The 23724-nt window shown below is 53.8% G+C and overlaps 1 protein-coding gene across 6 annotated transcripts in view; it reads right to left on the bottom strand.

The window, feature by feature from the left end:
* OTOF (otoferlin) overlaps nt 1–23724 on the bottom strand; it is a 108799-nt gene that overhangs the window by 13353 nt on the left and 71722 nt on the right. For 4 of the 6 annotated variants that reach the window (XM_074895396.1, XM_074895397.1, XM_074895399.1 and 1 more), the window contains 24 exons: nt 23576–23638; nt 22802–22886; nt 21770–21929; nt 20508–20694; nt 19988–20174; nt 19181–19404; nt 18114–18222; nt 17454–17637; nt 14310–14430; nt 13596–13696; nt 13079–13169; nt 12540–12656; nt 11210–11362; nt 10548–10737; nt 10038–10162; nt 9278–9412; nt 8637–8798; nt 7972–8091; nt 6720–6881; nt 6284–6446; nt 5241–5371; nt 3190–3219; nt 2397–2540; nt 1939–2005 (listed from right to left, as the gene is read on the bottom strand). In XM_074895396.1, coding sequence (XP_074751497.1) covers nt 1939–2005; nt 2397–2540; nt 3190–3219; nt 5241–5371; nt 6284–6446; nt 6720–6881; nt 7972–8091; nt 8637–8798; nt 9278–9412; nt 10038–10162; nt 10548–10737; nt 11210–11362; nt 12540–12656; nt 13079–13169; nt 13596–13696; nt 14310–14430; nt 17454–17637; nt 18114–18222; nt 19181–19404; nt 19988–20174; nt 20508–20694; nt 21770–21929; nt 22802–22886; nt 23576–23638 — 3211 coding nt within the window. The remainder of the gene's footprint in view (nt 1–1938; nt 2006–2396; nt 2541–3189; nt 3220–5240; nt 5372–6283; nt 6447–6719; nt 6882–7971; nt 8092–8636; nt 8799–9277; nt 9413–10037; nt 10163–10547; nt 10738–11209; nt 11363–12539; nt 12657–13078; nt 13170–13595; nt 13697–14309; nt 14431–17453; nt 17638–18113; nt 18223–19180; nt 19405–19987; nt 20175–20507; nt 20695–21769; nt 21930–22801; nt 22887–23575; nt 23639–23724) is intronic. The other 2 variants (XM_074895400.1, XM_074895402.1) reach the window with 1 other exon arrangement.

The raw sequence follows: 23724 nt of genomic DNA, 5'->3' as shown, positions 1-23724 counted from the left end.
CAGCAAGACCCAGCCTCGCTTTCTCGTCATATGAAGACAAGTCTTCCAAAGAAATCAGGCTCTCTATTTTTCTCAGCTAATGGATTTTGCCTTGCCTGGGCATGACAGCAACCTGCTGTCGTGAGGGGACATGGGACATGTCAAGAGCATGAGTGAAAGTCAGAGAATCACAGAATTATCTAGGTTGGAAAGGACCCTGGAGATCATCTAGTCCAATCGTTCACCCAGCACAGTTCTCCCCTACAGCAGATCCTTAAGCTCCAAATCGACCCTACTCTTGAACCCCTCCAGGGATGGGGACTCCACCACCTCCCTGGGCAGCCCATTTCAACGCCCAACAACCCCTTCTGGAAAGAAATGCTTCCTAATATCCAGTCTGAACTTTCCCTGGCGCAACTCGAGGCCATTCCCTCTTGTCCTTCACTTTCTACTGGGCTAAAGAGGCTCAAACCCAGCTCTCTGCAGCTTCCTTTCAGGTAGTTGTAGGGGTGATGAGGTCTCCCCTCAGCCTCCTCTTCTCCAGACTAAACAATCCCAGTTCCCTCAGCCGCTCCTCATAGGACCTGTGCTCCAGACCCTGCCCCAGCTCCGTTGCCCTTCTCTGGACATGTTCAAGTAACTCTATGTCCTTTTTGTAGTGAGGGGCCCAAAACTGAACCCAGGAATCAAGGGGCGGCCTCCCCAGTGCCGAGCCCAGGGCTCAGATCCCTTCCCTGGCCCTGCTGGCCACGCCAGTGCTGACACAAGCCAGGATGCCGTTGCCCTCCTTGGCCCCCTGGGCACACTCTGGCTCATTCTCAGCCCCCCCAGCCCCTCTCTGACCGGCAGCTCTCCAGCCACTCCTCCCCAGGCCTGTAGCCCTGCCGGGGGTTGTTGTGGCCCAAGGGCAGCCCCCGGCATTTGCCCTCAGTGAAACTCCCCCAGCTGGGCTCAGCCCCTCGCTCAGCCTGTCCAGGTCTCTCTGCAGCCTCCCTACCCTCGAGCAGACCAACACTCCCACCCAACTGGGTGTCATCTGCAAACTGACTGCGGGGGCACTCGATCCCCTCGTCCAGATCCTCAATAAAGATGTTAAACAGGAGCGGCCCCAAAACCTCAGGGAAAACCCTGCAAGCCCCACTGGTGGGACTGGCAAGGAGCCTCCAGGCTGCAACCAAAGTCACCCTTGACCAACATGTTCCAGCCCACCTGTAGTCCTGGCCCCCATCCCTTGGGGTACAAAATTTGTCTCGCTCAAATTTAGACATCTGCAACACCTTATCTGAGCTACAGACCCCCTGACTTCCTTCAGAGAAAACGCATTTAGGGCACGATTCATCTTACTGCAACACAGTATTGAAAATAGTTCAGAGAACTTTCCCTAAAAGTGTGTATTTTTCCTCCCTGCCTGTGCTAGAACAGCAGACAAGGAGGCCTCCACATGCAGGGAAAAGCACCCAGATTAGAAGCATCTCAGACCTTTTGTCTGATTGAACCTTCCCTTGCAAAACTGGAGCAAAAAAAGAAAATATTTTTAAGCCTCCTACAAAACGAGGATGGAAAACTCCATGAAGCTGATTGAGAAGTAGTCAAAGGGCTGAGACTTCAAGCACACAGCCCTGTGGCTAACACATCTGCACAGCCAAAGCGACAGGACTTCTAATGACGTATCGAGTCGTGATTGCACAAGCCACCTTCGGACAGTAACACGGGTCCTGGTCACTAGTCTGTGTCACTGGGCCTTCCTCCCAGTGGATTCACCTGGTGTGTTAACCCAGCCCAGCCCACACCAGGCTTGCGTTCACAAAACCAGATCCTGCACGGGGATATACAACAAGTTTGAACATCTGGGATGGCAGAAAAGCAGCAGGCGGCGCCGAAAGGGATGCGCAAGCACCAGAAGGAGCCCTGGTGCAGCCTCCCCTGCCACGCTCCCTCTCTCCTTCACAACCTGCTTACCGTCTGCAATCTCCAGCTCCTCCTTCTCCTCCGCCTCTGCTGCGGCTGCCTCCTGCTGCCGGAGTTGCTGGGGGAGAAAGGAAGCAAACAGGGAGTGGGTGCCTGTGCCAAGGTCTCTGTGCTCCCTGGCGGTGCCTAACCCAGGGTCACAGCTCGCTCTTCCCCTTAGAGCCGCCAGCGAGGTTCTGGCAGCGCTGGGGAAATCAAAGTCACCGAGTGCAGCCTGCAGCACTGATGCTGTTAAATACCCGTGTCTGAGAACAAAGCAGTCACCAAGTGCACTCGAGGAAGAGGAATCCTGCTCAGCTCTGTCTTGCTGGCAGTCAGGCAAGGTTAGCAAGGAAAGCAGGCCAGCCCCAAGCCTTTGGAAGTAGCTGGAAATAAGTGAGACCTTGCAGGCAGGAAACAAAATTTTCCTCTTCCCCTCTACAATACACCCCCCTCCTATATACACCCACCTCCTTCATAGTTTCGATTGAAGCAAAATACTTGGACCACCAGTCCAGCATGCTCTCGTCCGGCTCCTCCTCTTCTACTTCCTCTTCTCCTCCTCCTCCTCCTCCTTTCTTCTTCTTTTTCTTTTTCTCCTTCTCTTCCTCAGTCTGCAGGGACAAGGGAAGCACAGCCAGAGAAGAAGAGGGATCAGATGAAAGCGAAATGCCTCGTGAAGTGCCAAGGTGGTGGGTGAAGCACCTGAGAAAGCAAAACCCTCCAGGCTGGGTGGCCTCATGACATTTTCCCCCTTTCACAGCCGCAGACACTGAGGCACGGAGCAGCAAAGCAAGATGCCCACGGCTCCAGAGAGACAGTCCCAGAGCCCCAAGACATCCCCACCTTCTCCTCATCCCTTTCATCCACGTGTTTCCCAGGCTGCAGCTCCTGAACCTTACAGGGTAACAACCCTCCCTCTGCCCAGCAAAGTACCCTGGGCCCACCCAGAGGTGCAACAAAGCCTTTTCCAGTTGTGGTGGGAATAACCAGCATCTCTCTCACAGGGTCCTGTCTACCCTGCTCCTCCTGGGACAGCGGGGCTGGGAAGTGCTGGCCCAGAAGAGCTTCCCAACCTGCAGGAACCAGGCCACTGCCACATGTAGTGACGAGACAATGCCACGCTGCCTCTGCCTTGGGACGAAGGGTGCTGGTCCCCGCCTATCTTGGGGATGGAGAGGATGCACAGTCCCTTGAAAGCCACACAGAAGGGTAGGATGGGGAGGGTTGGGAGCGGGGGTGCAGAGCAGATCCGTCACTCACCACATCCACCTTCACCACCGCGTCGGAGTTCTGCGCCGGGGGGTGGAAGGGAACAGGGAGAGCGGGTTAGCAGCACAGCCTCAGCCGAATGCACACACACCCCCCGGCACACTCGTCACTGACGGCTCCCCAGGGGCAGGAGGAACCCAGGGCCTTGGATGAAGAGCCCTGGCTGGGAGAGCTCTGCAAGCAGGGGGATGTGTGCCGTGACGCACCCACCCATCTCCGCATCAGAGACGTTCCTCTCGCTCCCCGCTAAGGGAGAAACACAGGCCCTGGCAGCGAGGGGCTGGAAAAAACCCTTGGCCTTCAGCATGGTAACACCTTTCTGCTCCCTTGGAGCTTTTCTTGTCTGTCTCGGAAGGTCTGCAAGCCACTGTGGCAGGTTTCAAAAAGCAAGAACACTGGGGCATTCAAGATACATCCATGCAACTCCTCCTGCATGAAGCTGTGTGAGCAGACGTGTACGATACAGCTTTTTGTGCACATACGAGGAACTCTGCATGTGTGGATGCACCCGGGACCTTGCGGGGTGTCTGTATGTATCCGTACACGTGTGCTTGTGAGCTTGGGATGTGCCATAGCCTTCCTGTAAATGCACACGTGTGAGGGGCCATGCACATCTGGAGCCCACAACATGCCTGTAGGCATGTATGCACATGTGCTGCTTGTCTCAGGGGTCGTGTGTGTGTGTGTTACTGCAAAGGGCTTCCCGAAAAAAGAAATCTGTTTCTTTTTGTGGAGGGAGCTCCGGGTATGAGCAGCAGTTGAAATTCCTGTTCTGGGCAAGAAAATGCCAGTGTGTGAAAAAAACCCTGATGCCTCTGGGACATGCTGCCTGTCCAGTGCATACAGTGCCAAATTTTCAGAGCATACACAACAGGTCTGAAGAGCTTTGGCCACCTCAGATGGACTCTGTGTGCCCAGACCAGCTCTGCACATCGCCCGTGTCCTGCTCGGCTCAGACCTGCTGTACAGCGGTTGTGCAGCGACCCAAGTGCCGAACAGGCATTTCAAAGAGCTGAACAGGTATGTCACGGAGCTGATGCAGGCACCTGAGTGTCTCACAGCTATTGTAAAAAGGAAAAAGTATCAGGGAAACTTGCATGACCCTGGCTGCTTGCAGAGGCTGCACAGTGTGTGCCGGGTCACTGCAGCTGTGGGGATGGGGTATTTATCAGTGAATCCCAGACTGGTTTGAGTGGAAAGGGACCTTAAAAATCTTTTTGTTCCAACCCCCTACCATCGGCAGGGCCACCTTCCACCAGCCCAGGTTGCCCAAAGCCCCGTCCAACCTGGCCTTGAGCCCTTCCAGGGAGGGGGCAGCCACAGCTTCTCTGGGCAGCCTGTGCCAGGGCCTCACCCCCTCACAGGGAACAATTTCTGCCTCAGATCTAAACTGAATCTCCCTCTGTCAGTTTAGAACTGTCACCCCTTACCCTAACTACCTGCCCTTGTAAAAAGTGTCATCATTCCCCTCCCTTTCCCGCAGCCCCTTCCAGCCCTGGGGGGCCGCTCTAAGGTCTCCCCGGAGCCTTCTCTCCTCCAGCTGAACCCCCCAACTCTCCCAGCCTGTCCTCACAGGGGGGCTCCAGCCCCCCCAGCATCTCCGTGGCCTCCTCTGGCCCCGCTGGAGCAGGTCCGTGTCCTTCTGCTGTTGGTGCCCCAGAGCTGAATGCAGTGCAGAGTTTCTGATGGGCCACTTGTGCCTGTGTTGGTCACAGATAGGCACAGGGTTGTGTTTGTGGGTGCTCATTGTCATCTGCCTGTTTCCGAAGGCAAACATAAAGCTGTCAAGTTTGCTAAGCCCAGGACAGTCTTTACTGGGCAGCAAGCACCAGCTGATTTCTGGGAGGACAGAAAGAGGTCCATTTGTAGGACTGACAACCCAAACATCAGGATCAACCATGACAATGACCCAAGCATCCAAGCCTCAGCCCAACGCCATGTTCAGCAGGAGAAGGCAGCTTCTATTTGGGTGGAATCCCTCAAAGACTGTCAATTCAGTGAGGAAAGAGATGCTGAAGTGGCGCTGACATATGGATACTCACAGCTTCCAGCTTCACCATCGTCTCCATCTTCTTGATGGGAACCTCAGGTTCCATATTGACAACGATCTCCCCTGTGGGGTGAGAGCGATGGGCCCCGTTGGCCATTGCCACATACCCGTTGAGGTGTTTAGCTGGACAGAGGACAGAGGACGAGAAAGAACAAGAGAGAAGGACAGTGTAGAGGAGAAACTGAGAGCTCAGGTGAGATCCTAAAGATTCATGTAGGAGTGATGTGTGACCGCCTTGCTCAGAGAAGAGCGGAGGATATGAGCACAGACCCTTACAGCATGATCAGATAACCGCTCCATAGCAAAGGAAAGCAGATGATAAGAAAGGATTTTTTTTTTTTTCCCACCTACACCAGTGTCCAGAGAAGAGGCAGAGAAGATGCTTGCCCTGAAAGAATCACCTGGCATGGACACAACCACAGGTCCAGACCTTGGCTGGAACCAGGGATGGCCCCCAGAGCCATCTGTCTGACATCTGCCCCTGTCTCTGCCCGACCAAGAGTACCTTCACTCCCACCAAGGACTGGGAGGAGATGAGCAATTCCCGTGGCTCACCAAGGCCTCAGCTGCTGTGCTGGCTGCAGGGCAAGTGGGTTGATGATGGGTTTTGCTGCGGGGAATTCTCCAGTGCTGATAGACGGGGTGGTGGTTGGGATTAAGAGGGTGGCCACCCCCAGCCCCAATCTAGCTTTCTAGTCTTTGCTCAAAGCAGCAGCAGGCATAGAGCATGGCAAACTCATCTCCCAGTCTTGGGGAGCATTTGGGGAGTCTGGCACCATGAAGCTGCAGAGATGTCAGAGGTGAACAAGCCTTTCTTGTCTTATAGGTATCAGGGGGAACACCGCAGTGAGACCCAGAGATCAAAAAAAACACCAAAGGGGAATCATAGCCTTGCCCTGTGCCTTCTCACCCCCTTAACCCAAACCCTGAAGCATTATTTGCCCAACCAACAAGCATGCAATGTCCCGTAGTCCTTACAACCCATCTCCCTCCTCTCCATGGCCCCAGTTGCATGCCATGGCCCACGCCTGGTACCTGTCATATTCCAGTGCTGGGCTTTCTTGTCGGGTGGGCGGTAGATGAACTTTCGGAGGGAGCTGACAGCGTGGGACCCCACCAGGGTGTAACGCCCGAAAGCCCGGCAGTCCACCACCCGGATGTTGAGGGGTGGATGGAGCAGCTCATTCTCCGGGAGGTCCTGGGAGGCAAAGATGTGCTGGTTACCAAGGGCTGGGTGTGGGCTGTGGGATGTCTGCTTTGGCCAGCAGGGACTAAACCGGGGGTTGTGTTGGAGGAAGAGCAGCTCCAGCAGTGGCTTGGGAGTGCTCAGAGAAAGGCCATCGCCAGCTGGGATGGTGCTCACGTCCCCCATCGCGGAGGGGACACTGAAGCGAGGAGCTGGGAGCCATGGTCTGGGCTCCAGAAAATCTGGATTGCAGTTGTGGGCTCAGGGAGAAGAGGAAACACTCACCACTTCAAACCACTTGACCAAAGTGCTGAAATTGGGGTTTTTCTTGTAGTTCTGGATAAGGGCTGACTGCACCCCCTTCCCAGCACACTCAATGTCCACACGGGGCCGGTCCACCTGGGCCAGGTTCACTCTCTTCAGATCTCTGAGCCCCCAGAACAAGATCTAGGGCAGGAGGGGGAGAAGGAAGAACATAAATGTGAGAGGGACTGCCCCTGGCTGGAGCCAGGCTTGAGGCAAAGGAGTTGGCTCTCCAGTCCCCCAGGAGCAGGGGCCCTACTCCAGATGTCATCGCCTGGGCAGCGGTGGGTCCCCGAGGCACCTTCTCCTCCCCCACGTGGCTCGGGGTTGCAGCACAGTCTCGCTCTGACACCCCACATCATCCACCCCGCCCTGATCTGCAGCAGCCTAAGACCTCCAACCCGCTGCCCTCGACACTCCCTCTTCTGCCTGTCTCTTTCTCACCTTTTTCTGCCATGGGACTCTGTAGAGCAGGACCAGATGGGCTTGTCCACCCACAGTGGCTCTTGAGTCAGCACTGGCATCATTTTATCAAATGGTATCACTGGAGAAACTTCCCTCCCCCTTCTTAGGATAACAGACCTCTACCATGACAAAAAGCTCCCCTAAACTGAGAAATTTTTTTCACCTCCTGATTCCCCGTGGCTGTATTCACCTTGCCCATCAGACAAATAACAATTTGTTTAACCAGATGCAAATGTCTGGAAGACCAGGAGCTGGCATCCCTGCAGAGACCTGGAGATCTGGTCAGCAGCAGCTCACCTGAGCGGAGATACCTACAACCGTGCGCCGAAGGTCACCGGCTGCATTGCCTGGGTCACCCATCGCCCACCAAGGGAGAGAGACCCTGCTTGGACACATCACCCTTTAGGTATCTACAGATACACAGAGGCACCCTGCCCTCCGTGCCCGAGATTGGTGGGGTGCAGCTTACCTGCCCCGGGGGGCTGCTTTGGGTGCAGATGTATTACATGTGTCTAACCTGCATCGTGTCTCAGCCCCAGGGCTGTTTACTTGCTATGGTGCTCACATTTAAGGCAGCAAGGAGTGATCTAGTTGCCTGTTCTTTCTGGACTGCTGCAGCCCGTACAGACCGATCCTTGCAGTGCAGACATCTGGTCTGGGTGCCCAGCTCACCACCAGAACCTCAGAGATCCCTCCTGGCCTTCACACACCCGTGGCCAGGCTCTCCTGCCCCACACAACACTAAAACCTGGTGCTCCAAGGTAATTACCTCCACTCTGTATTTACTCAGCACCGGCCGAATCCCCAGTGGCACTGGCAGGATGGGGCCCCGGTCCATGTCTGTGGGGCCGTCGATTGGGGGCAGGTCTGACTTGCCCCCAGGGCCGATCTGGAAGAGATGCAGCATGGATTAGGATCTGCTGGGAAGGAGTCTTTTGTCCATCTCAGCTGTAAGCAGCACACAGTGTATGGGAAAGGAGGCACAGAAGAGGGAGAGTTTAACTCTGCCACCTCCACAGACTACGAGGCTCAAATTTCACCATGTTCTTGGGGTGCTGCTATGAACTCACACCCCTTTTTCCTGAAACCTTCAAATTGGCATCTCCAAGAACACCAGGACTCCCACTGGCATCTCCCATGTCCCAGCGATGTTGTAAAGAGTTTGGGCTAATGCAACACTTTTAGTGGGGTGTCCTGTCCAACAGGATACCTGGGACTTGCTGCACATCATCCTGACCAGCATAACCAGGCAGGAGCTGCCCCCTCACTTGCTTGGTAGCTGTGTTAAACCCTTCTAGCTTTTCTAGGCTGTATGAACTACCTGCTCTTTGCAGAACCCAAAATATATAAGCATGGGTTAAGCCCTGCTCCCTTGCAACTCTCCATCCCATCCTTTCCCTCCCTTGGTCTGGGGTGGCTTTGGCCAGCTGGTACCTGGAGCAGCTCGAAGGCAGCCAGCAGGTCGCCTGCTGTGGAGTTGCCCCGGTAGATCTGATAGTACTCCAGCTGCGGGGGGAAGCGCGGGGGGCAGTACTCCTCATCCGACATCTTCACCACCGGCTTGGCAAAGGTGCGGCCCATGAAGTCAGCTTTGCCCTGCAGAGGCACAGAGCGCTGGGGTTTGCTGACCCAACATAAGGTCTCCCAGGTGAGTCCCCACAGCTCTTCCCATCGTGGTCAGAACAGGACCAACCCACTGGGCCTGGGACACCAGAATTCAGTGAGTTTTCACCCCTGGCTTCTTCAAATAAGGGGAAGGAGGTGGCCTGGGACAGCAAGGAGGCCAGAGCTGAGCAGCTTTTCTAAAGGGAAAGGCTTAGGTAATGTTTCTGTGCCTCCAGCCTCACAAAAGCTTTTGCTTCACTCTCCAAAACTAAGATATCATTAAGTTGAGTCTCAGATCTAATGAGCAGCAGAGGCTGCTCATGCCATGGGAGATGTCGGGGGACCATCTTCCAAGGGTCAGGAGGAAACGTTAATTCTCACATCCTCTGCTCCATCTGCCTTGCCCCTGACTCGGCAGCGATCGCAGCATCTAAATCATAAACATTTTCTTTTGCTGGGATTCATCTTACCACTGTGTCCTGGTCATAGATCTCAATGACAATTATGGGAGGGTCATCCCGCATCTCATGGGCTTCTCCATACAGCTCCACATTGTCGAAGACCAGCAGCTGGTCCCAGGTTGGGCAAAGGGTCTCATTGAGAACCTGGAAGAATGCGAGAGGGACTTACTGCTCCAGGCAGGGGCTAAGGGCAGCAGACCGGGCCTTGGTCCCAGCTGCCTGGCAGCACTAACAGGCTGCTGCACATTTTTTTTGACCAGTGAGGCATGGGGTATCTCCCAAGGACTCCTCTGAGAAAAAATCCCTAACAGCAGGCAAGCAGACACAAATTGTATCATAGAATCATATAATAGAATGGTTGAGGTTGGAAGGAGACCTTAAAGATCATCTACTTCCAGCCTCCCTGCCATGGGCAGGGACACCTCGACCTTCTCCAGTGTTCACCAGGCTCGCTAAGGCTTGGCAGCCCTCAGCCCGGGAAGGGAAGACACAAAAACCCCTTCAAGATGCTCCAGTTTCTCCTAACCAGGCAGACACGGGACACAGGATCAGCCGTGTGCTGGTGCAGGGGGGCATGTGGGGAAGGGGCTCCTGAGGACAGCCAAGCCCCAGCGTTGTGGCTGCTTTCCCACCCCAGGACCCCACAAACACCCTAATCCTTGATTCACTGGCAGCCACGAGCCCTGTGGCAGGGGAGTAGGATGGAGAGCTGATGGGACACGCGACGCCAGAGCCCAGCCAGCTCTCCAGGTCAGGAGATGGTGTTTACCTCGGTGCACTGGCTCTGGGAGATGAAGAAGACTCGTGCGAAGGGGTCCGAGAGGCCACTGCTGTCGGCTGCAAATAAACTTCTGGCTTGGTACATGTGGGCTCGCAGCTGGAAAACCTGCTTCTCTGCAAGAGAGAAGCGACAGGCTGATGCACAAGCCCAGAGCCCAGCTGCAGGGCTCAGCCTGAGGAGAGAGGTCTCAGGGGCACGTTTTTGCCCAGGGCCAGCGACTGATGAAGGATAGAGGCTCAAAGCACAAGTCCCAAATGCATGCAGACAGCCTTGGTGTCCTGCTCGCCATGTGCAGAGTGACAGCTATGAACGGGGTAGGGAAGAGGGGGTACAGTTCCCACACCCCACTGGGAGTAGTGTGGGACCTCAGACTGGGACAACTGGAATTAATTCCCCCTTAGCTCCTGGAAGCCCTTGGTCCAAGTAGTGTCCAGCCAGGCTCCCTCCTGCCCTCTCCATGTCCTGTCCCCGGCCCCACTGCAGGCAGGAGGCTCTTACTGGTGTAAAGGAGGCTGATGGGTGGGAAGGATGGCAGCTTTTGGCCTCTGGCAGTCTTCTTCTCCTCGAAGCCACAGGGCAGGCCGCTCAAGAAGTCTTTGCGTTGTTTGTTGAGGCCCAGCCACAAATACATCTCCATCTTGGCCTGAACAGTCCAGCCAGCAGATCCAAAGCCTCTCTTCCCAGGTAGCTGGGCACAAAGGGCAGAAGAGTTCACATGGATATCAAGAAGGCCTTGGAGATGGACAGACCACCTCTTGCAGCACCCAGGTCCTTCTGGTGCACCTCTTGTACCGCTGCCCCTTAAAACCAGCCCTCACCCTTTCAGATCATGACACTGCTCTGGCTCATGCATTATCTTCTTCCCACCACATTGGCTTCCTCTTTCTAGGCCAGCATCCTCTTTTATGCCCAGCTGGATCAAACACCTCTCTCCTTCCTAACATTTCTCACTTACTGTACTGGGTAAGATCAGTGGTTCATACTTCCTAGCAGCAGCCTTCCACCCCACCTGTAGAGCATGGGTCTGCCTGGCCTAGTATTCAAGCCCCAGCAAAACTGGATACACAGCGCTCTCATCTTCATCTCCCATCCTCCCAGCCTGTCCTTCCTCCATCTCCCTCCTCTTGGCTGCAGTTCCCCCAGGAAAGACAGACCAGCACCTTGAGGAAGATGGTCTTCACTTTGGCACAGTCCTTGCCCATCTCCTCATCCACAATGGAGTAGAGGATATCCTTGGAAGGGACGCGGGCATAGGCGATGCGCTTGTTGTTGCTCATCATCCAGATGAAGATGTCGGGAATAGTGTGCTGGGGCTGTTAAGACCAGCAAAGAGCCCTGTCAGTGTCTCTACTCTGACCACTGAGGCACCAGCAGGGCTGGGGACCTTCTGAAGGCAAATTCAACAGAAGCTACAGGACATGGATGCACCTATGCGCCACGGAAATGGTTTTGAGCCTCCCACTGCAAAAGCTTGTCTGCTTAAGAAAGGCTGCTCTGAGCTAAGCTCAGCAAGGTGAAGCCTATCAGGAAAGAAACTGGGATTTACATTTGTTCTAGTTTAAAAAAAAAAGAGAAAAAATTGGATTAGAAGACTGAAGACTTTCCTTCTCTCTTCATTCAGTGGCCATGGGGGCTGCAGGGCCAGGGCCACACCTTCGTTCCTTACTATGGAAGAGGTTCCCTGTCTGGGCAGGTCCCATCACACCTTACAGTCTGGTTGGTGTTCTGCTGGGGCGAGTCAAAGCCAAGGACAGCCTTGCTGTAACAAAGGGCAACGTCGCTGAGGCTGGGAACCTGCTGCGGGAAATGAGAACGGGAGGTGCAACAGCTACAGCTCCCATGAGGGCCAATAACCCCCCACGGCTGACCCAATCCCAGACTGCCAAAATGTCAGAGGAACAGTGTAATTTTCTGAGAGAAGGAAAAAAATATTTTGCAGATTATTTGGGAAATATTTCCTTTGGAAAGGCTGTGAACAGCTCTAATATATTGGACTATAATCTCTCACCCCTGAGCTGGAGTGAAGAAAGAGTACGATAAAAATGAGATGGTTTGAGCTCTGCGGGAGGACAGGCCTTTATCCCACAGCCTTTTGAAGAGCCACTTTAACAACTCCCTACCTAGCCAGGATCAGAAAGGCTCCCTGCCGCTGACTTCAACACTGCGTGGACACGTGTCACCTCCCGGTGGCTGATCCCCCAGGGCCTGCCAACGCCTCCAGCTCAGCTGAGAGAGGCTCCAGCTCTGTTGCTGGCTGGGAACAGCTCTTATGTTTGTTTTAGTGCTGCCTCCTTCTAAGCCAGCAGTGCACGGGCAAGCCTGGGAGGTGTGGGGCAATGCGTTAGAATCAGAGTTGCTCCTTGCACAAGACCTGGGCTAGCAGGGACCTCTCCTGCCTACAGCATCCACAGAGAGGTCTCCATCCGTTCCAGGCCACCCTCTCCATGCGCTGCCCCAGCAAACTCCATCTCTACATGCAGAGGGACTCACCTCATCCGCCAAGAACCGGAGTTTCTGCAGGAAGTTTTGCACCAGCTTCAGCTTGTCTTTCATGGTGTTCTTCTTCACCTGCGACCGCAGAGTCGCGGCTTGCTGCCCCATGTTCTCCTGAGGTTAACAAGGAGCCCAGGACACCACATTAGCAAGAGTAGAAGGGAGCACGAGGAAGGGAGCAGCACCAGGCACATCCCTGGTCTTTGCAAGTTTCTGGGCTACCAGCCCCACAATCTAGGCCACATTTATCCCTGGAGTAGCTCTGCTCTGCGGTGTTCCCCTAAATTACCCCTTCCCAGTGTCCTCAGCTGTTTGACAGCAAAGTAGCTCCTTTCTACCCAATGCGGAGTTGTGGAGGAGAGGCAAAAACATGGACCCAAGTGGTCTTGGGCTCCTCTATTCAGAAATAAACCTCAAACCCTCAATCCAGAGAGACTGGGAATCAGCACACCCGAGGACCAGAGTTCCCCATTGCATTGACAAGGTCCAGCCCCCATTCATGAATCCTCCTCCCTGCCCAGCTGAACCCCACTTACCAGCTCCCGCATGCAAGACTTGAGTCTCTCCCGGTCCAACCTCGTGCGGGAAGAGTGGTGCTGGTCCTTGTCAGCCAACGTCACAAAGCGCCTGCGGGAAAAGGTTGGCAGCATGAACCCTGTGGGAGCCCGGGGGCTCTCCCCAAGGACCTGTGGCCAGCTGGGTCTCTGCCAGCAGGAGAGCACCTCACCGGAGGGAAACGTCCTTGTTCCCCTCAGCCCACCACACAGTCACGGCCAAGCGGCCTCTTTGCACCCAACGCCGAGTGTCGTGCGTGGGCAGGAGGTGCCGACCAGGCCTGTGGAGGCCACAAGATTGAGGCTTTCACCGCTGGTTTGGGGTCTTTGGGGGGCAGATGTAAGCACCACCTCACCCGTGCTCCAAGCCAGAGGCAGCTGATACAGCAGTGTGGCAATGCAGTTAAATGCTTGCCCATCATCCAGAGGCTCAGGCAAGGTGAGCTTATGCTCATGACCTTGCCCACAGGTCTGCAGCGTGTCTCCATCTTTTACTCACAAGCACCCGCTGCTCAGCTCCTCCAGGACCCCTCGGAGCCGCCGCTCTGGGTGTGGTTTCTCTGTCTTGATCATTTCCTGCACGTCGTTGAGCCCTTCCTCCTGCAGCATCAACGGGGGAAGCGGTGAGGGGTGGTGGGACAGTGATCTGTGATGGGGCAACTCCCCATTGAGGTCCAACCCCGCACAGAGCAGCCCTGTGGGAGCTGCCAGTGGGAAACGTCTGCTGCTTCTGAGACCTGCCGGCCTTGGGGCTCAGATCCAGCACGTGTTTGGCTTTGGGTGATGGGAATGGCTCCACCACCCTCCATGATACCAGCTGGCCAAGGTCCACAGCGTCTTGGCTGGACATGCCCTTTGCAGATCCTGCTGTGACCCTGCCAACATGGAGATGTCCCAAAAGCTCTTCAGGAATTAGCTGAGACTATTAACGAGGTTCTGACAAATGGTTCACCAGGGGCACAAAGCCTCCCTGGCTCCTGCTCCCTTTGGTGGGGACACCTGGGTCTGACCCACAGAAAATTCAATGAGCTCCTAGGATTTGAACATTCAAATTATGGAGCTTTCAGCACTGGGAAACTTCCCCCTTTCTGGCAAAAGTTTGCTAACGGGTCTCCTTGCACTAGTTGTCCCTGCTTTGTGACAAGCTGCAGAGATGCAGAGGGGTGTGCCCCATTCCCCGAGCTGTCTCCCTCCCTCCCCAGCACACACTGACCAGCTTGTCTGCGATCTTGTCCATGATGTTGGCGTTATATAATCTGCGGCGCTGGTCCTGCCACCAGCTCTTGATATAAATGCAGGGCTTCTTCTCAAAGTACGGCAGGTGGAAGTAGTTCCTGAAAGAGGAGGCAGAAGAGATGCTCCGTGGTGGCAACACTCCTGGTCAGGAACAGCCCCTGTCCCACAGCTCTCCTGGGGATCAACGCTGGGAGGGGGAAGGGGGGGATGTAGGAGGTCAGGTGTGAGAGAGAGGGGGCTGAGGTGAATTGAACTCTGGAGAACCAAGACTCCAGCTCTCCTAGCACCAGACCCAGGGTGGACGGGTGCTGTGCCCAGGGATTGCAAATTTGCCATCTCAGACCTAGAGAGAAATCAGAAGCTCCCACTCCCACGAGCTTGCCCGTAGCCCAGCAGAGAGCAAACATCTCCAGCGTGGCAGCAGTGTGAGCACAAGGGAAACCAAAGCACCAACACCCTTTTTGAAATACTGGTGAGCATCTCCTGTAGTCCCCCGGCCTTTGCAGCAGGCAGAGGTCCCTGCCCTTAGCTGAGCTGCCAGGTGGGATGGAGTGGCAATAGTCATGGTAAAGCTAAAAGAAGGATGAGGCTGAAGAATGGTTCATGCTACTTGGCTGCCTGAGCACTGGCTGTGAGCTGGGATCCACCCAGCGTAAAGCCACTGCAGATCCTGCTGCACCCAGGATCACCCTTAGTTAAAAAACAGCTTCAGCTCATCCTTCCGAAGGCATCAGGTACTTCCAGCCAGGAGGTGTCAGCAGACATCAACACATGGTTGAGGGGAGGCTCCCGGCACCCGGGGCTGGGGATATCTGGATAAACACATGAAAGTCAGAGCCCGGGGCACAGGCTCAAAACCCATCGGTGCTTCTCATCCCCATTCAGCATTCACCTTGAGAAGAAGCTGGTGAACAAGTGAGGAAAGCCCAAGTAGATACTTTTATCTGGAGCGATTCAGTGAGGTTTGTTTCATTTCCCAATTGAATTAAGTCAACCAGTTAATTCTATTAACATCTATCAACGGGTATAACACAGTTAAAATCCGCTTTAAGCACATCTCATCAGGTTAAATCCAATTAGCTTTCCTTAGTCCTCATCCTTTGTATTCAGACCCAGGCTGCAGCTGAAGCCCAGCCCAGCCATCCCAAGACACACCAGCTGGTCCCGTTTTCAGTTTTCTGATCCAGCTGCTTGGGGTGGAAAGCACCCACCAGAATCACACTTGCAGCCTTGTCTGTATTTTAGGGTGATGCCTACCTGCACATCACAAAGCAATTTGTAAAGCAGACACCTAAAATGCCATAAATTTATAGCTGGAGAAACCGAGGCAGAGAAAACAGAAGCAATTTGTCCACTGACAAGCAGCTGTGCCTCAACAGACCCAGGGTAGGAGCTGGTTTCCCAAGTTCTGGTTCTGTGGAACACCAGAGTGTGGCTGTCAATGGCTGTAAGCAATGGAGAGATGCTGCAAACTAGGGAGAGTGAGAGGATTTTAAATCTTTTACCCCAATCCCCTGCCTGACACATTCCCAAGAATATTTCCCAGCAGTACTGGCATCCTCCCTGCCTGGCAGTGAAAAAATACACCTTGTCTCAGCACCTTCACTACTGAAATTACCTTCACAAATTACCTTCGCCTCATCTCGAGATGGACTTTGCAGAGACGCAAACCCCAGGCCTCTCCTCCCTGATGTGCAGTGCTGGGTTGGGCCACCAGAGGTGGCAGCAATCCCAGGGAAGGCCCCGTTCTCAGACTGGTTTTTTACATGGACAAAACTTCTATGTACAGGAATGGTTCTCCAGTGCCCACCAACAATTTTTTTAATCCACTGGTTAACTTCATCTCTATGATCTGCCCGAGGGTAGGGAGGCTCTGCAGAGAGACCTGGACAGGCTGAGCGAGGGGCTGAGCCCCACTGGGGGAGTTTCACTGAGGGCAAATGCCGGGGGCTGCCCTTGGGCCACAACAACCCCCGGCAGGGTTACAGGCTTGGGGAAGAGTGGCTGGAGAGCTGCCGGTCAGAGAGGGACTGGGGGGGTGAGAATGAGCCAGAGTGTGACCAGGGGGCCAAGGAGGGCAACGGCATCCTGGCTTGTGTCAGCACTGGCGTGGCCAGCAGGGCCAGGGAAGGGCTCTGAGCCCTGGGCTCGGCACTGGGGAGGCCGCCCCTCGATTCCTGGGTTCAGTTTTGGGCCCCTCACCCCAAAAAGGCCATTGAATGACTCGAGCGTGGCCAGAGAAGGGCAACGGAGCTGGGGCAGGGTCTGGAGCACAGGTCTGCTGGGGAGCGGCTGGGGGCACTGGGGGGGTTCAGTCTGGAGCAGAGGAGGCTGAGGGGAGACCTCCTGGCCCTCTGCAACTCCCTGCCAGGAGGGGGCAGAGAGGGGGGATGAGTCTCTGGAGCCAAGGCCCCAGCGCCAGGCCCCGAGGGAATGGCCTCAAGCTGCCCAGGGCAGGGTCAGGCTGGCTCTGAGGAAGGATTTCTGTGCAGAAGGGGCTGTTGGGCGTTGGAATGGGCTGCCCAGGGCAGGGGGGAGTCCCCGGGATCCCTGGAGGGGTTGAAGAGTCGGGCTGAGCCAGCGCTGAGGGATCTGGGGGAGTTGGGAACGGTCAGGGGGAGGGTCGTGGTTGGGCTGGGGGAGCTGCAAGGGCTTTTCCAACCCAGATGATTCTGGGATTCTATTTGCCATAGGGGAAGAGCACTAAAGGTATTGGACAGCCATGATTTGGGTGCACATCTGGCCAGGTGGATGGAAGACATTCTTTGAAGGGTAGCCTGGGAGGTAAATTCAGCCCTTATTGGACATCAGAGAATCCACAGTACTGCTCACAACTGTAGGGAATGGGGTGGGGGGGTGCCCAGCTGGCCAACTACAGTATCCAAGACAAGGAATCTACACGTGGTATCTAATCTCCCTTTCCAGGCCATGGAGGTCTGGGCCCCACCGCCGCTCCCAGGTCTGTTTGGCTGAATGACTCCAGGCCCCACGACAGCACTGACCTCGCCTCTGATGAGAGGGGTGGGAGCTCGGACACCCAGGATGGGTGGGAGCACCTACAGACCACGTCAGAGCCACATCTCCGCCCAGCGGCACTGCAGCGGCCACCAGGCGTGCTTACCTGTCTGTGACCAGAGGCTTCATGGGTTGAGATGAAGAAACAGAAACCAGCTCTCCATCCTCATCACCTTCATCCTCACTGGAGTTCTGGAGCAGTTCAGACTCCTCCTCAACCCCATCCCCTCCCTCTTTCTTTCTCCGCAGGACTGGTTTGGTCATGCCATCGATCTGGTTGCCATAGTTACCTCAAGAGAAAAAAAAAAAGTGAAATAAAGTCACAGGGTTGTAACTTCTATCAGGTTCAAGCTCTTGGCTTTAATTCAGGTTGGGGAGAAGCTTTCTCTGCAGGAACCATGGGGAACACTGGAGTTCAACTCTGAAACTGTGCCCAGGAATCATGAATTAGTGATGGGTGTCTGTCCTCTCTCGAGCCAAGGAGGAACATACACCCTCCCTGTGGTGGTCAGCCTTGGGGGGCACAAACTGGGGTGAGAGAGGGAGCAGCTCCGCTGGCCACAGCACGGCATGCACATAGTAGATGATTTTGGGCCTTGAGTAGCTTGTGCCAGTAGAGTAGCCACCACTCCCTCCCTAAACAGAGCCTTGCGTGCTCTAGTGTGCGTTGGTCTGGAAAATGGGGAAGAACCCCAGATCTCAGCCTTGGATTCTGCATTCCCCACGGGGCGTGCTTCAAAACCACCCGCCCCAAAAAGTCACCAACCTATTGTGACTTCGAAGTTGATGGGTTTGTCACCAATCTTCCTGTCGATCATGGTAGCTTCCAGAAAGGCTCCAAAGAGAAAGAACTCCTCTATCTTCCCAGTGCAGTTCTGCAGGGGAGATCACAGGGATGAGGTCAGCTGGAGGGACCCCGAGGAGGACAGGTCCCCTTGGCAGAGGGGTACATCACCTGGCACCTCTGAGCACCCTCATGGGCTTTTTGAAGGTGCAATGTCACTGCTCAGGCTTTCAAGGGGACAATGAGGGTTTTTCTCTCCTCCAGCCTGAGCAGTCTCTAGGGTCACTGCAGAGACAGTTTAATTAAAGATTTTAGCCTAACTTTTAATTGTGTTGAGATCAGTCATCCCTTGCACAAAGAGGGACTGTTTAAGGGACATTCAGGAAAATGAGCTTGAGTTCACTCACAAATTGAATTAATCAAACCACACCGAACCATCTGCCTGGATGCTCTTTCAGAATCGGAATGGTTTTATTTCCAGGTGGCTTTGTTTCCCCTGGAGGTGACTTGAGGCCACCTGACTGCTGAAGGAGAGCTCTCACACAGAGGGTGCACTGCCATCAGACTTCTCCAGTTCTACTTCACACCCCTGGCTCATATGGATTGACATATGTGGGCATCCTTGGGAAGGACAAGCCTGGATGTGTCTGTTTATGCAGCGCACAGGCTCCGTAGACACGTGGGATCTACACAACAGGACTAAAGCTGGGGGGCTTCCCCTGTCAGGAAACGGCTGCTCAATTTCTCAATTAAGGACAGGAGTGAGACAGCTGGCATTAGGAGGTGGCTCTCTTTCTCCTTGTCTAGCACCCAACTGGAGAAACATCTCAAAGGTCCAAGATTCTCCCTCACACAGGTATTCTTAAGAGAGGTGAGCATTTGAATGATCATAAATCATAAAATCCTTGCAAGATCTGCATTTGTTCTGGGTCCCCCATGATCCAGAACATTTAAGGGCAACACTAAATGAATGAGACCAAAGATAATTAACCAAGAGGCCCGAGACTCAAGACTCACTGCCGGCAGCTGTAGGGTTAGGGGTGACTTACATCAGCAAGTGATGTGGCCTGCTCGACTTGCACCTCAGTGGAGCTGTTGATCTCTGGGTTGCTGGTGTCCAAGATCTCCACGGCAAGACTCATCAAAAGCCTGGCCCGGAAGGAGACACCTTCACCCAGGCCTTCGTTCAGCTCTTGGTGCTCGTCCATCAGGGTGTAGTTCCGCGTGGAGCCGTACATGTTCACCCACGCAGGGCCAAAGGTGGGCAGGAAGCCTGCAGCAGATGGGGTGTGCATGTAAGGAAGGGGATGTGCAAGGAGGAGGACATGCCTTTGCCTCAGCCAAGCTCACTCACGGATTGGCATTACTTTCCTGGTCTGTGTAGGGTGATGAAGGCTTGAATATGCCCGTGTGTGGGCATGGAAAGGCAACTGCAACCAGACATTGGGCCAGTTACCCAATGTGAGAGTCAAGAACCCCCCCATTAGTTGCCTTTCTAGAGCCATCTTTGGTTTCACGTTCTTGCCTACATGTGTTCACATGTGTGTGTGAACTGGAGAACCTGTCAGATATTCATCTGCTCATGGCAATTAATTTGTTGGAAGGGCAAATTGTTCTTGGGCGTCTTTGCTTTCAGGTATTGGGCTGGAGGCTTGCAACGGGGCTTGGTTTTCAAAGACCGTGTGTCCAGTGACCTCGGAAGACCACTGCAGGGAATCAAGGTCTCTCCAGCTGGGCACCAAGAAGCAGCTATCTCCAGGGGCAGGGAAGGAGCCAAGGCTATTTTGGTAACTCTGCCAAAGAGATGTCTCTCTACTGGGAAGAAGGTAGCTCAGTGCCCCCCACTTTAGCTTTACCTTTGTCTCCTTCGTTAGAGATCTTCCGCAAATCAATGAAATGGGTGCCAATGGCCACGTCATTGACCTTGTCTGAGTCTCGAATCTGGATCTTTATCCGCTTGCACAATGGGGGGAACATTTCTGTGAAGATTATTTGTTCGTTCCAGAGAGGCTCATAGCTGCTTTTTTGTATGGACGTCTTCCCCTGCCAAGTGGAAGGAGGTAGATGTTAGACACGGGTTTGAGCTCCTAAGCCATCCCTCACAACCTGAGCTGCTCCCTTGCTAATGAGCACTGGAACACGCGTTCTGCCTTGTGACTCTCCTCTCCCAGGTAACAAGCTCCTTTCCTCAACTGGAGACTGCTGCAAACCTGCCACAGTCTGCACAAGAGAGGGGGAACATCACAAAGAAGTGGCTTCACTGTGCATCTCAGCATCCACACGCCAGGACAGCTGAGATCATCTCAGGCCACCTCTGGCTGATCCTGCTCATGTTACCTCCCAGGGTCACCCTGGCACCACACGCAGTTTGTTCACCTTCTGCCCTGCAAAGACCACCTGCACGTAGGGGTCTACCAAGTCCTTGTTGTCCCCAATGAAAGCCTTCTTCACATTGGCCATGATGCTGGTGTTCATACGGGGCAATCCCTCCGCTCGATAGATCTTGATGTAGAAACGAGCCCACTGTCTCTCTGCAGGGACCCCATCAGGGAGGAGGAGGTTCCTGCAACATCAACAGACAAGGTTGGCAACAGTTGCTGGGGCTGGCAGGTTGTTGGGAGAGGCCGTTCTGTTTCTGTCCATCCTCTTGTTTTGGGGTGGGGAGTGGTGGTTTTCTAAGCAAAATCTCAGAAGATCTCCTTAAAGTGCCCCTGGGACAAAGTGCATTCCACTAAAGGGATATAATTATTATTGTCCGTGGAGTCTAGAGAACAATTAAACGCAGCCTAATTTAAAGCAGGCCAGATGAATGGGATGGTAGAAGAGCCTTTTTTCATCAGGGTACAAGGGGAACTCCACCAAACTGGTTTTCTTGGCATATTTGGCTTTCCTCTTCTAGGGGAAGAGATGAAAGCCATGGGGGAAGCTGTAAATAAAATTTCTAGAGGAACTGCTGGAGTTTTCCATGAAAAAGTAAGATAGTATCACCACTACAGCAGGGAACAATGGCTCAAAATAGTTCAGGTGGTGCCTTGAGCCCACTGGTCCAGGACAAGCCAAGAAAGCTGCACTGGTATTTGCTCCTAACTGGTTTCTGACTATGTGGTGAGAGGCTGAGAAGTAGACCTGAAAGCCTACGATTGCACTTGGAGACATTTAATTAGCCTGAAACATTTTGGGGCTAGAACTAAGCTTTAAACTCACTTGATTTTTCTTTCATGGCTTTTTAGATGCTCTTCCCACCCCTGCAGCCTGGGAAAGCTCATCCAGACCTCCCTGATCTGCCCTGGCAGTGTGTGATGAGCCCCCATCCCACCCAAGGGCCAGCAGGACCATTGGATAGACAGTGGGGACATCAGGTTGGTTAACATCAGGCTGATGCCGGTATAGAGAGCTCAGCACCCAGCAGATGGTCTGAGCCGGTGGAAATGACTAATCTGGATTTGCACCAGTAACCTGCCCACGTTCTCTCTTTTCAGCAACTTCTTTGGTCCCTCTGGTTTCATTGCACAGTGGGAGTATGGGTACCAGCAGCCTCATCCAGAGGGATGCTGTCCTCATTGCACAACCCAAGGTGACAAGACATCAAAAGTCATTCCCAAGCAAGACCACGTGAGGCTGGCTCTGCGGATCCTTACCCCTCAATATCATCCTCGTCTGTCTCATTGGCTTTGTGCGGTGTCTTGATGTTGTCTCCTTTCCCTACCACAGCGATGTCACACTTCAGGTAACCTTTCAGCCCAGCAGTGAGATCCTCGGGGTCAGAAAGGATGGCCCATTTGTGATAGAACTGGTGCTCTGGAAACCAGGAGACAAGAGAGTCATTTGTCAGAATGAGACACAGCAATTACCGTGAGGACTGGAAACATCCTTCTACTTGAGTGGGGGGACCTACACATACACGTAAGAGACATCTTCAGGTGTGAGGAATTCAGACAGAAACTCCTGAAAAATTCATTAGGAAGATGTGTCTCATGTTGAAGACAGAGAAGCAGTGGGATAAAGTGTCTGAAGGGGGGTGGAGTCTCCATGGCTGGAGGTCACCATCCCTGGAGCTACTCAAAAGATGTGCAGACATGGCGCTTAGGGACACGGTTTAATGGTGGACTTGGACTTAGGTTAACAGTTGGATTTGATGAACTTAAGGGTCTTTTCCAACCTAAATGATTCTATAATTTTAAGTCTTTAAGGTCTCAGGTGCCTTTTGGATCATGTTAGAAAGACTCTGTCCTTCTGTGGAGCAGGGAACCAGACTAGATGCTCCCTTAAGGTCCCCTCACCACCTGCTGATCCCCCTCAAGTACAGACTCTGGAGGTTTCCTTTATCTCTTCGCACGCTCTCAGCCTTATTTATAGCCACAGAGGGCAAGACCCATGACCTTTGGCTATCTGGAAGGTTGATATCTTGTCAAAGCAAGTTGCCTTGGGCTTCCTTCCTCAGCAGGTCAGTGGATGGAGACCAGCACACCCGGAGGGCATCTCAGCCTCGGGCTCTAACACCTTATTTCAGGATGGGATTCACAACCTTCCCCAGAGGTGCTGACTGCAGACGGTAGCCCTGGTCACTCGCTTATATCAAGGATAAAGTTCAAGAATCATCATCCCGGCTACCTTGCGAGGCAGTGGTGCAGGCAGCCACACAGGACTAGTTGCAAACAGCATTTACATACCCGGTTGGGTATAAACGGTTCCAACGTCCATCTTGAAGGAGCCTACCAAAGTCCCACTGCGCAAGAGGTTTTTTGAGTGGATCACCTGGAAGTCGAGAGGGGAGAACAAGTCAGAGTTTCTTCCATGCCCTGGGAGCCGTAAGGCTCTTTCCAGAGGGGTCCAATGTCAGGTGGGAAAGGAGCTGATGCATTTGGCTTGGTCTGTATAAGGACACCAAGAGGCATGGGGGGGGGGGGGTGTGTGTGGCAGCTCTTGCTTAGCAGTGTTGCAAATGTATACTTGGATTAAATAGAGAAAAAAAAACGGAAAGAAATTAATCTTTGAAGCAAGATGCAGTTTTCCAGCCACTATGGCAACAAACACAAGGGACATTTATCTGAGCAGCCTCTGCTTTGCAGTCCTAAATTTCCACAACAGATCTGCCAGTCTCATGCTTCAGGAAACCCTCTGGCAGGCTCGGGAAGGTCTTGGTTTTCCCCAAGCCTAAACACATCCTGAGAAAGGCTTAATTCTGCCTGGCTCTGAAATATCAGAGATCATGGAAGTAAAGAGCAAACACAGGAGTGGAGATGTGTGGCCCCAGCAATAAAGGTGAGCAACAGAAAGAGGGACTGGGGGGGTCTGCAAAAGAGCTGAGGCTTGTGGGATTGAAAACCTCAGCTCCTGTTGGGGGTCTCACATCAAGGACCTTCAATCCACACCGGTAGATACACAGAATGGGCTGGTTTCTGCCAAAGCCCCGTGAAAAGGACAACGCAACCACGCTCACTTACGGACAGCTTGATGATCTTGTCAAACATGACATCTGGGGGGACGTGGAAATCGAAGACAAAGTACTGAAAGGGAAAGAGCAGTTGTGAAGGCAGGAGTGCCGGGGCGAGCTCCTTTTGGGTTAAAAGGCAGTATTATGGTGCACGCTTCA

This window comes from Athene noctua, chromosome 1 (assembly GCF_965140245.1).
Source record: "Athene noctua chromosome 1, bAthNoc1.hap1.1, whole genome shotgun sequence".
Lineage (NCBI taxonomy): Eukaryota > Metazoa > Chordata > Aves > Strigiformes > Strigidae > Athene > Athene noctua.
This window is presented reverse-complemented; position numbering and strand designations above follow the sequence as displayed.